This window comes from Bos javanicus, chromosome 1 (assembly GCF_032452875.1).
Source record: "Bos javanicus breed banteng chromosome 1, ARS-OSU_banteng_1.0, whole genome shotgun sequence".
In the NCBI taxonomy this organism is placed as follows: domain Eukaryota; kingdom Metazoa; phylum Chordata; class Mammalia; order Artiodactyla; family Bovidae; genus Bos; species Bos javanicus.
The window spans coordinates 38,676,940-38,689,434 of NC_083868.1; the positions used below are offsets into that span (position 1 = coordinate 38,676,940).

Here is a 12,495-nt window from a genome sequence, read left to right on the forward strand (position 1 = left end):
CTGGATCCTTTAAAAGGCGAGATTCCGTAACTCGGGCAAAGCAGAATCTCGCGAGAAGTTGAACCGGAAACGTGAGGGATGCGAGAGAATTCCGGCGAAAATCGTAAGATGGGCTGTTCATTTGTTTCCGGCAAGCTTTAGATACCCGGTGGAATTGATTTTCTTGTTTGATCTCTCCTGACGGGATGGTGTTGACCTTGGTGAGGGCTGGGACCCAGCCGCGGGCCTGAGCCAGAAGCATTACCGACCGATGACGTTGCGAGGGAGGGTGCTGGGATGCGGGGAACTTGGTGATCTCAGGCTTTCTTTAGCTTCAGTCCAAAGCCCTAGAATAATGCTGAGTGTTTTGACCCTCGCTCTTGTGCGTTTTCTGTTTTCTCCCGACTCACCTCCGCCGCAGATAACCAGTCTGCACTGTAGCCTGCAGGCTTTAATATCCTTTCAACTTTGAGGGGAATGCAGGCTCTTGGAAGGCTGAAACTGTCCTTGTCCCCGTGTTATCGTGGGAGATTAGAAGAATTTCTGTTACATAATTGACCTTCGATAAACTCTGGATTAGTAAATAAAACAGCGAAGTTTCCACAGGAAACTCACTTTTCTTCTAAATGCACTTTATTTTGGAATAATTTTACATTTACAAAAATATTATAAGATGATACATGCTTTTTCCTGAGTTCCCCTGATGTTAACATCTAGAGTGGCTTATTTAGATTAATTTTGTTCCTTTGACACACATTCCTATGTTAGCACCACAATTCCACTTCACCTTTTGCCTTACATTTGAGCAATAATCATTTGGAGAAACGTTTTTCATAAGTAGATAGAGTATGATAATATAGTTTATTACGTGTGAGGTATAGCTCCTATCTTAAGAACTGGTAAGTATCTGGGGGGAAAAAGGTGTTATCTTAAGAAAAAAGACTGTGCTAGTAATGTTGAAATTCAATAAATTTGTAATAGAGTGTGTCAGCAAACTTTTCTTATCATCATAGCTGAAAGCAAAACCAGAAAGGAAGCTTGCAAAACAGATTTGCAAAGTTGTATTGGATCATTTTGAAAAGCAGTATTCCAAAGAACTTGGAGATGCATGGAATACAGTAAGGTTAGTATAATTCATCTTTTGATGCTTTATGAAAGAACAAGAAACAAACCCTTCTGGGATAGGGGTACTGTGAAGATAAAAGAGTTTAAACCTGGCTACCATTTCTTGCTGTAGCTTCAGAAGAGAAGGAGGAGGAGGAAATAGCTTGAATCATAGGAAGATGGAAAGGGGAGAAAGAAAACTTTGTAGTCATAATTTTGTTATAAGCAAAAACTGTTATACCTTGCCCTGATTAATTGCTTTAATCTTTGAAACAGAACTGCCCACCAGTCTTGACAAAATTAATTATACTGTAACAGAAAAGTTTTTAAACTTCTGAGGATATTTGACTAGTTTCTGAAAATTCAGGAGATAGCGCGACAAATCTTTAAAGCCATCACTGCTTTATCTTGGCTAAAGTCACTGTCTGGTGATCATGTTTCTTCTGTTTGTCTTTAGCTTTATGTGTTTTGAACATACATGCCTATGCACGCACACACACAAATTATTTAAATGTTTTATAGAAAACAGAAATGAGAAATAATTTAATGCATAGACACGAGAGAAGTTTGATTTGTATGTTCAGTGAGTTTTGCATTTGGTCAGTATGTTACTCTTACGGGTTCTTTACATTGAGTGTCTGATGCACTATACCATACCCTGTGAAACACAGTAAGACAGTCCCCGTGTCCAGTTTTCTGACAGTCTGATATTCATAGGAGAGAAGGAGCATGATTAAAACTATATAAGCTGCTAATTCCATAAGTATCCCAATAGAAGTAGGCAGGAGTACCTAGTCCCATGTAACAAGGCCTGATGGTGACAGCAAAGACCTAAGGAGAAGCCAGGTCTTAGTAATTTGACAAAGTATGAGATGGTTCTGAAGTAATTTTAGACAAACTGTTTTAGAAACTTGTAAATACTGTAGCTTGAAAATGTAGTTTATAGTTGGAGATTTATTTCAAAACTAGAGTTTTTACATGAGTGTCCTCTGTCACAGAGAAGAAAAGAGGGATGAATAGTGAAGTGTCTAATTAATTCATGAGGTTTTCAGTATGCAGAGTTAAATCAGATAGAAGAATAACCAGATAGCCAGACATCTACAGTATGCTTATTATGTGCCAGGCAATAGTGCCTTTATTTGATGCTTGGAAGAAAGCTCTCAGGTTTCCTACTTTTCACGTAAGGGAACTGCACACAGTTTAAGTATTAAAATTTGCCCAGGTTCACTCAGCTACTAAGTGACAGAACTAGGGTTTGTGTGCCTCTCTGGTTCACAAACTCCTTCTCACTCCTATTCTATATGCCTCTCATACCTCGGATGTAATTAGGCATAAATGGATGATATAAAAAAAATTTCAAGAGGTGTATTGTCTTCAGACTTAACAGTAATCTGGCTACTCAGACCCTGTAATGAGTAATTTTTATATTTAATGTGCACAGACAGATTTATAAATTATTATTTGACCCTAACCAAAATGAGCAGTGAACCTCAAATCCATTTGATTAGCCATGCCTTCTGCTTCATCTACCTTTTTGTTGGGTTTTCATGGTAATTTAAGTTTTGCATAAACATGTGCTAAATTTGCCGTAAGCAAAATAAAGGCTTTCTCTGCTTAGAAAGTAGCCTGAGCATGGAGCATGGCATGGAGAAATAAGAACAAGTGTTTTTGTTTTTTAGCTATTTATTTCCAAGACATAATATTGTGCTTGCAGAGTCTATGTACTTCCAGGGGAAGGAGAGTGGGTTCTTGTGCTATCTAGAAAGCTAATAATTTGCTCAGTATTTTTAGTTATAGTAGTGGGGAAGATTTAGTGTTTAATTTTATTGCTCTGCAAAGATCTTTCTTGCCGTCATCCTTTGAACAGCCCTTTGAAGTTGAATTTACCCTGATTCAATTTTTGCCTTGTTACCTACGTGCTCTTCAGGTGAGCCCATTCATGTCATGACATGTCATGTCAGTATGCTGTCCAGAGAAGGCAATGGCACCCCACTCCAGTACTCTTGCCTGGATAATCCCATGGACGGAGGAGCCTGGTAGGCTACAGTCCATGGGGTCGGGAAGAGTCAGACACGACTGAGTGACTTCACTTTCACTTTTCACTTTCATGCATTGGAGAAGGAAATGGCAACCCACTCCAGTTTTCTTGCCTGGAGAATCCCAGGGATGGCAGAGCCTGGTGGGCTGCCGTCTATGGGGTCGCACAGAGTCGGACACGACTGAAGCGCCTTAGCAGCAGCAGCAGCAGCAGCAGCAGTGTGCGGTCATCTCCTGTGCTGCAGCCCTTCCATGAGAGGAAAGCAGGAAACAATGTCAGGAAAGAGTAGGAGACAATCAGCTTGTTATTAAAATCTCTGACGACTGAAAGGAAAATGGCTCAAGAACGTATCTTGACGCACTTCTGTGAACTGATTATTTCTGGATTTCTAAACCAGACTTTTAAAATGATTGTATGAGCGCTCTCTAGTGGGCAATAATAGCAATAAAACAAAAGAGATTTCTTTATTTTAACCATAAACTCTTTTTGTGGGTTCTATAATCTGTGCAGTTACACAGAACTAAGCAATGGTACTTAGCAATGTCTAGATAAGATAATTTTTTATCCTCATCATTAGATAGAATCGAGAATAGAATAGTAAAGAAATCAGAAAAGTTGAAAATCATGTTATGTAACAGACTTTGTCCAAATAATATGCAATTTTCAAGGGATATGTGAGCACAGACAGGCAAGTTATCATAATTGACTTCCAGATGCTCAGCTTTCATATATGCTCTCTCAGAAGATTACTCTGCTTCCCTTGATTAAGGGGGTGCTTATTCCTCTTTCCCAACCTGCCCTTCTACAGTTGTCTTTGTCCCGCTTTACAAAAAAGGTCTCACTTTCACTCTCCTGACTCTTCCACATTGCATTCCCTCCAGGGTGTCAAAAATCTCTCTACAAGAAACTATGGGACTGCTAGTGTAAATGACTACTACCAGATTCTTTGACAGGTCAGATGGTCTTCAAGTTTTGCTTTCAACAAAAGTAAAGGACTTGCAATTGAGCTGTTAGCTAACAAATCATTTAAAATATTTCTGAAGATATATAATTTAGTGATTGGAGACCATAACAGAAAGTATTTTAACAAAAGGGTGACATTGCTTTAACAAAATGTATTTTAATTCTCATCTACTTATTTAAGTGAAGGTTTTTCTTACCCCTTCTAAAAACATAAAATCGGAATTGATGTTGAACCCTGGTCATTATTTGTTGTTGTTATTTAGTCACTCAGTTGTGTCCCGACTCTTTTGAGATCCCTGAACTGCAGCCACCAGGCTTCTCTGTCCGTGGGATTTTTCCAGTCCAGAGTATTGGAGTGGATTGCCATTTCCTTTTCAAGGGGATCCTCCTGAACCAGGGATTGAACCCACATCTCCTGTATTGCAGGCAGATTCTTTACCACTGAGCCACCACAGAAATTGATGTTGAACCCTGATCATTATAGCACTAGGTAATATTCATTCCTGGATGCATCTAATTTCATTAAGGAAGCCATTTCCTATGAATTTTTTCTTTTTATGTTTAGAAGGAAAGTGAAAGTTGCTCAGTTGTGGCCAACTCTTTGCAACCCCATGGGCTACATAGTCTATGGAATTCTCCAGGCCAAAATACTGGAGTGGGTAGCCTTTCCCTTCTCTAGGGAATCTTCCCAACCCAGGAACTAAATCCAGGTTTCCTTCATTGCAGGCATATTCTTTACCAGTTGACACAGGGAACCCCATTTTTATGTATAGATAATTATCAAATGTATAAGTTATTTTGGTCAATTTTGTACTAATAATTTTATTGATAACTACTCTGGAAGCTATTTTAACACTTAGAACTTTAAGGCTACAATGAAAACAAATTTAGTATATGCATGCACATGTGTCTGTGAGTGTGTATGTGTGAGAGAGAAATATAGGGTGATAAAGATTAAAAGCACAAAATTATATTAGGACTTAAAGTTATAAAAGTTATATGGGGAAATATAAAGAAAAGGGAAAGGAACAGTGTACAATTTCCACCTGTTCAAGAAGAGTCAGTCCATGAATTTTTAAATGGACAGTGATGGGTTTTAAAATCACTCTGGTATTTAGTTTCCACAGGATAGATTTTAAAAAGTAGTGTAATTTATATTTTAAAATGTCAATTTTTACAGTATACTGGAAGTTATATTCTTAAACATACGGTGAAGATTTTGATATCAACTTAAAATGTTGCAGAGGGTACAGAGTTTTTTTTCCAAAATGATGTCAGTGAATATGCTAGCAAAACATTTGCAGGTCACTGATCTTCTAGGTCCCAGTTCTGCTGATTGCTGGTGTACTTGAACTTCTGGCTTGGAGACCAGTAAGTGAAGCAGCTTCAGAATCTTGAGAGGAGGCCCGAAATACAGCATCTGGCCAGTGTTTTCTTAAGTCTTCTAGTATATGCTCCCTCCACTGTCTGCTGGGCTACTTGCCCATCTGTCAGAGCTTTCAAAATTAGTAGGCTCCGGGGCATCATCCCACCAGTGCAGGCACTGGAGTGCCAGGGAGAGCTGAGATTTACATTAATACACAGGTTTGCTTTCTCAGGGCTGCTAAGTGCCACCCTGAGCAACCTTAGCAGACCCATCATTGAATTGATCCTATTGTAGCTGCTCCTCAAGGGCCACTTAAGTCAGGCTGTTCCATTGTTAAGAGACAATAGGCTGCTTCCGAAAAGCAGGGCCTCTGGCATTAGGCGAGGTTTGGAGAAGAACTTCTCTTCCTCTTCCTGTCCGGTAGCACTTGTGCTACTGTACTACGGTCTCACACTCCTACTGGACTTTAAAGCCAGTGGCTTTTTGAATCAAAGACTTCTGCTTCAGTAGTGATGTGACCTTGGAAGTTGCCAAATCTCTGAAAACCTCGGTTAGCCTGCCCTCTAAAATAAGCATAATAGTTGCCCCTCACAAAAAAGCACATAGTAAGCATCTGGTCAGTGATCTTTATTATTATTAATATTGTCAGGGTGAGGTGGAGCTAGTGGATTGGATGGTAGGTAGAAAGGCTTCTCTGGAGAGAGAAGGCCTAATAGCAAATAGGAGAGTTAGCCAGGCTGCAGGTTGGTGAGAGAGGAAAGGTCATTTTAGTGCAGAGGGGCCAGTTAATGCTAAGATTGTTAAAGGCTAAAGAAAACTTGCTCCAGGAAATTCAGGTAGTTCAGTTGGCTGGGTACAGATTAGGAGGGATCAGAAAATTGGTTTTTTCTGAACAAGGGCTTATTTTATCTGGTTGTTAGAGAATGAGATAGGATTAATTTCTGAAGATTCCTGCCACATCCTGCTGTAAGTATATGTTTTTAAATCTAATGAGGCTGTCCCCTCTTAGAGTCTTTCAATGATTTCTCATCTATAGGAATTTAAAATTTATAAGATAAAATTTTAAAACTTGATAATCTTAGACTTGTCCCATGTAATCTTCTGCTATACTGGACTACTTTTAATTCCCCAGATGAACTGTTCTCCATCATACCTTGGTACCTGTACATACGCTGTGGTGTTTGCCTTGGAACTTGTGTTCTCTTTTCATCCTGTGGCTAATTCCTCGTCCTTCAAGATTTAGTATATTGGATAGTGTACAAGAATCTATAGTGTTCCTGAACTGAAGTCCTTGCATACAATAAGGTTAAATAAAATATGCAAGATTAATAACCTTTGCTAAGGGATCTGAAAGAAAATGTGAATAAATGGAGAAACATATTGTGATGAAAGTTAGAAAGAGTGAATACAATAAAGATGTTAATTCTCCCCAAATTTAGTACATTTAATATAATCCTAGTCAAAGCTTATATCTGTCTAAATCAGTTCAGTTCAGTCCCTCAGTCGTGTCCAACTCTTTGTGACCCCATGGACTGACTGCCGCATGCCAAGCCTCCCTGTCCATCACCAACTCCCGGAGTTTATTCAAACTCATGGTCATCGAGTTGGTGATGCCATCAACCATCTCATCCTGTGTGTCATCCCCTTCTCCTCCTGCCTTGAATCTTTCCCAGCATCAGGGTCTTTTCAAATGAGTCAGTTCTTTGCATCAGGTGTCCAAAGTATTGGAGTTTCAGCTTCAGCATCAGTCCTTCCAATGAATATTCAGGACTGATTTCCTTTAGGATGGACTGGTTTGATCGCCTTGCTGCCAGAGATCTAACCAGTCCATCCTAAAGGAAATCTGCTAAATATATCTTTACAAATATTTTATGAAATTTTTTTAACCAACTGCTTTTCATGTTAATCTGAAATAATAAACTTTCTAAAAGAGCTTTGGAAATTATGAAGAAAAAATTAGATCTTTCCCTGCCAGATGTTAACCAATTGGAAGTATTTAAAGCCAGTTGTAAGTGTGTAAAGCCAATTAAAAGTGCCCTGCCAAGATGTTAACCAATTGGATGTGTGTAAAGCCATTTGTTGGCTAAGGGATGGACACATGATGTAAACCAAGCCTCTCCAGTCTGTATTATTAAATAATGCTTCTGAGCATTATTTCCCTGTTATTACATGACTCAAAACTCTGGATCAATATTCAGCCAGTTTGGAGAGTATAATTAGGATGAACTGACATAAGGTTACAACAATAGATTTCCTTTTAGGGTCCATTTTAATTCAGTGGTTCCCAAAGTGTGGTCTGTGGATCAGCATCATTAGCATCACCTAAGGACTTACTAGAACTACAACAGAAAACCCCAGGTGGGGCCCAGCAATCTCTTACAGCCACTTGATGCACGTTAAAGTTTATGAAGCATGTTTTTAAAGAAAGAGATTGTCATCCTCCGGTAAAGCTGAAATGCTGGGCTTCTGTGATGCACTGTCATAGTAAGAGGAAGTGATAAGAGAAAGCAATTTCACATATTAGCCTCAATTGAAATTCACATGGCCCTCTAAGAGTCGCAGGTGTTACATTTCAATCCAGCCATTCCTCACATAGGCAACACCAGGGTGAGTAGCAGCTGGAATTTATTTAATTGACCATGGTTAATGAGGCTCCCAAATAACTCAGCTAGAAAGGTCAGCTCGTAAATAAATATTTCCTGCTGTATCATTTGTCAGTTGATGTGAGCTTGTGATTGTCAAGAGATCTAACTGTTGGACCGAATAAAAAATTAGGATGGTACATCTCCTGAGGAGGTCGGGGCATGGAAAACCTGCACCATCGGTCCATAAGTGATTTTTAAACCATCCTTGGTTTTGTATCCTCTGAGCCACTGATCGCCTCATTAACTCTTTTACTGTAGTGTTCACTGTAGTTAGCTTTCCATACTTTTATCTTCATCAGAGGAAAACTTGAATACTTACTCTTTTGAACAGCCTTTAATGATAGTACTTTTCCCTTTAAAATTAAGACTTGAGTTTTAAATTTTTTCTTAAGAAAAACACTTCTTTATGCAAAGAGTGATAGACTAAAATCTTATTTTGATGGATTTTGAAGTATGCTAAAGAGAGGTATGCCAATGACACCACCCTTATGGCAGAAACTGAAGAGGAACTAAAAAGCTTCTTGATGAAAGTAAAAGAGGAGAGTGAAAAAGTTGGCTTAAAGCTCAACATTCAGAAAACTAAGATCATGGCATCTGGTCCCATCACTTCATGGGAAATAGATGGGGAAACAGACTTTATTTTTTTGGGCTCCAAAATCACTGCAGATGGTGATTGCAGCCATGAAATTAAAAGACACTTACTCCTTGTAGGGAAAGTTATGACCAACGTAGATAGCATATTCAAAGGCAGAGACATTACTTTGCCAACAAAGGTCTTTCTGGTCAAGGCTATGGTTTTTCCAGTGGTCATGTATGGATGTGAGAGTTGGACTGTGAAGAAAGCTAAGAAAGCCGAGTGCTGAAGAATTGATGCTTTTGAACTGCGGTGTTGGAGAAGACTTGAGAGTCCCTTGGACTGCAAGGAGGTCCAACCAGTCCATCCTAAAGGAGATCAGTCCTGGGTGTTCATTGGAAGGACTGATGCTAAAGCTGAAGCTCCAGTACTTTGGCCACCTCATGTGAAGAGTTGATTCATTGGAAAAGATTCTGATGCTGGGAGGGATTGGGGGCAGGAGGAGAAGGGGATGACAGAGGATGAGATGGCTGGATGGCATCACCGACTCGATGGACATGAGGTTGAGTAGACTCCAGGAGTTGGTGATGGACAGGGAGGCCTGGCATGCTGCGATTCATGGGGTTGCAGCGTCGGACATGACTGAGCGACTGAACTGAACTGAACTGAAAGACACGTCATGTTTTTTTCGCAAGATAATGTGCAGGGAGGGACAAGATTGAGAGGCAAGTGAGGCATTCCTCTTTGGTGCAGATTTTAAGGGGCCCCTAAAACTCAGGAACCAAGATAAATACTGTTTTAATGACCAAAACTGATACCAAAGAAAAATCCCACGATGAACAAAATATCAAAGTTTTAAGAATAGGATAAAAACAGTGCTGTGTTGAACCATTTGGGTGCCTGAGGCAAAGGAAAAAGTAATTCTCCTGGTTCTGAAAACCATAGGTAAATAAAGCGTAAGACTAGGACCTAGTTCCCTGACTTACTATAAAACTGTATTACCATCTATTATCTTAATACCCCTTTGTTTTTCTTTTTCTCCCTAGGGACATACTAACATCTCCATCTTGTTGGCAATATGCTGTTCTTCTTAACAGATTCAATTACCCTTTTGAACTGGAAAAGGATTTACATTTGAAGGGCTATCACTCACTCTTTCAAGGATCTTTACCCTACTATCCTAAATCAATGAAATGTTACCTTAGCAGAACTCCTCACAGAATGCCTTCAGAAAGACACCAAACTGGAAACCTAAAAAAATACTATCTCCTGAATGCTGCCTCCCTTCTCCCAGTACTGGCTCTGGAATTGAGGGATGGGGAGAAGGTTCTGGATCTGTGTGCTGCCCCTGGAGGCAAATCTCTAGCTCTGCTGCAGTGTGCTTATCCAGGTAATGTACTTTTCTCTCCATAACTGACAGCTTTTAAATATCCACATGTTACAGAATACTTTTAGAATATGTGGGGAGAAATGTAAGATTGACTTTTCAGACTTTGAAAGCCTAAAAACCAAGACACCAAGACAGTGTGGAGAAGAGTGGAAGTTTTACTGAGGAAACAATGTAAATAACTTTTTTTCCCCCAGCTACTTTGTCCTTACAGGTAATTGGGAAACTACAACAAAACTACAGCATTTTGTGAACACAAATCTATCAGATAATATGAAACCTGATGAGCTAATAGCAAAGATTTTTAAAGTTTTATTGTTGCTTTTACACTTCAGAGTCTTGTATTGATGTCCTGGTCATACGTTTATGCAACAAAAACATACACATTTAAACTCATTTTTTGTATTATTGGACCATAAGGTTCTAAGAGAGTTCTGTCCAATAGGAATATAACATGAAGTATATATATAATTTAATGTTTTTGAACAATCTTATTAATATAAGAAGCAAGTAAAATTAATTTTGATAATACATTGTAACCTAACACATTCAAAATATTATTTGAACATGTAATCAGAATAGAAATTATCAATGAGATATTTACATTCTCTTTCTTACAGTCTTTGAAATGGTGTGCATTTTACACATAGGGTACATTTTAATTTGGATTAGTCACATTTCAAGTGCTCACAGCTTCACGTAGCAAGTGGGTATAGTATTGGATGGTGCAACTCTAAAGATTTTAAAAGTTCTTTTGAAATGACTTATCATTGCTATTAGTAGTACAAAAAGGATGAAATATATGTAATACACATTTTTATATATATTTGTTAAAAGTAATGCATTCATTTCAAATTCTTTTCTTAATGGGACAATGTGACTTTTAAACTATTACTTCAGATTTCCCTGGGTGAAAATTATGGCTAGATGAGACGGGTTTCAGCCTCAATTCTATCTGGTTTTTGTTTGATAGTTTTGTTTTTATAAGTGCAAATGCTGTTCACAGAGATGAAAAGATGAAATGGTGAGAATTGTGTTATAGTAATCTCACTAGTTCTTTAAACTCCTGAATTATAACCCTAATCACATAGATCTCGTTCACTAAGCATTATTTTAATCATCTAGTATATAAACACTGTATGTAAACCAATGTAAGAACTATGTAAACCTATGTAAACACTAGGTCTGTTTTTGATTTTGAAGAAGGCAAACGATTGGAAACCAATTTTAAAAGACTGTGTTGCCTAATTAGAAGACTTATTCACTTTCTCAGCCAAAGCACTAGTGTGCTGAACTGCGTTTGTTTGGAGTGCTCTGGGGGGTTTCTGTGCCCTGGCCCAACTTGCTGTAATAAGATTCTGGATGGGTGGGGAGTGTGCTCCTTATTTATAAAGTTGGTGAAGAGCTAGGAGAAGCCTTGACCAGAGGTGTTCTCCTTTTTTAAGAAGCCTTGACCAGAGGTGTTCTCCTTTTTTAAGATCTGAAAATTGATTCCTTTGAAACTATCTAAGCCTGCTGCTGCTACTGCTGCTAAGTTGCTTCAGTCATGTCCGACTCTGTGCGACCCCATAGACGGCAGCCCACCAGGCTCCACCATCCCTGGGATTCTCCAGGCAAGAACACTGGAGCGGGTTGCCATTTCCTTCTCCAATGCATGAAAGTGAAAAGTGAAAACGAAGTCGCTCAGTTGTGTCCGACTCTTAGCAACTCCATGGCCTGCAGCCTACCAGGCTCCTCCATCCATGGGATTTTCCAGGAAGAATACTGGAGGGGGTTGCCATTGCCTTCTCCAGAATATCATACTAAGGCATTTGAAATCTTAACAGTAATGAGGAACCACTGCAGACTTTAAAAAGGAGAATGACACGATCAGATTTACATTTCACATCAGATATGGCTTTGGTGTAGGGAGTGAAGTAGTAGAGCTCATACCTGGAGGTGAGCAGGGCAGTCAGAAGAAGCCAGTTGCAGTGATTTAGGTGACAGTTGCCAGGGGTTCAGGTTAGGCTATTAAGATGCTTATCCCTTAAAAGTTGTTATGTATCCCCAGGACATGTATGTATGTATGTATGTATCCTAGTTTGAGAACTGCTAATATATATCTTCCTTTGACAGCATTCCTATTGAAATAGTTTATAAACATTTTTATGAGAACTCTGAATCCTATACTAGGCGTTGGTATAAGTATACCAGTTAAATGTATATTTTAGGTGTAAAAATATTGTGTGTTTTCAAATTGTGGTTAAAACTTATTGAAACTTGCTGTGTGTTTTTTTTTTTTTTTTGGTAAGAAATCACAACATAAGAGATTATTTTGTAAGTTTATTCTGTTATTTTTATAATTTGAGCTGAAAATGAAATTTTATGGAATCGTGTTATAAGGAGTATTTGCTACTACTTTTACCCTCTATTCTTTGATAGCATGCTTATTTTGTTTGT

General features: G+C 38.7%; 1 protein-coding gene across 1 annotated transcript in view; it reads left to right on the forward strand.

Annotated features, from left to right (window-relative positions):
* The first annotated feature begins 13 nt into the window (after positions 1-13).
* The window catches only part of NSUN3 (NOP2/Sun RNA methyltransferase 3), a 61,049-nt gene continuing 48,567 nt past the window's right edge, over positions 14-12,495 (forward strand). Inside the window, exons 1-3 of the mRNA XM_061435108.1 lie at positions 14-200; positions 993-1,102; positions 9,716-10,059. Of these exons, the coding sequence (XP_061291092.1) occupies positions 186-200; positions 993-1,102; positions 9,716-10,059 (469 nt within the window). The 5' untranslated portion in view covers positions 14-185. The remainder of the gene's footprint in view (positions 201-992; positions 1,103-9,715; positions 10,060-12,495) is intronic.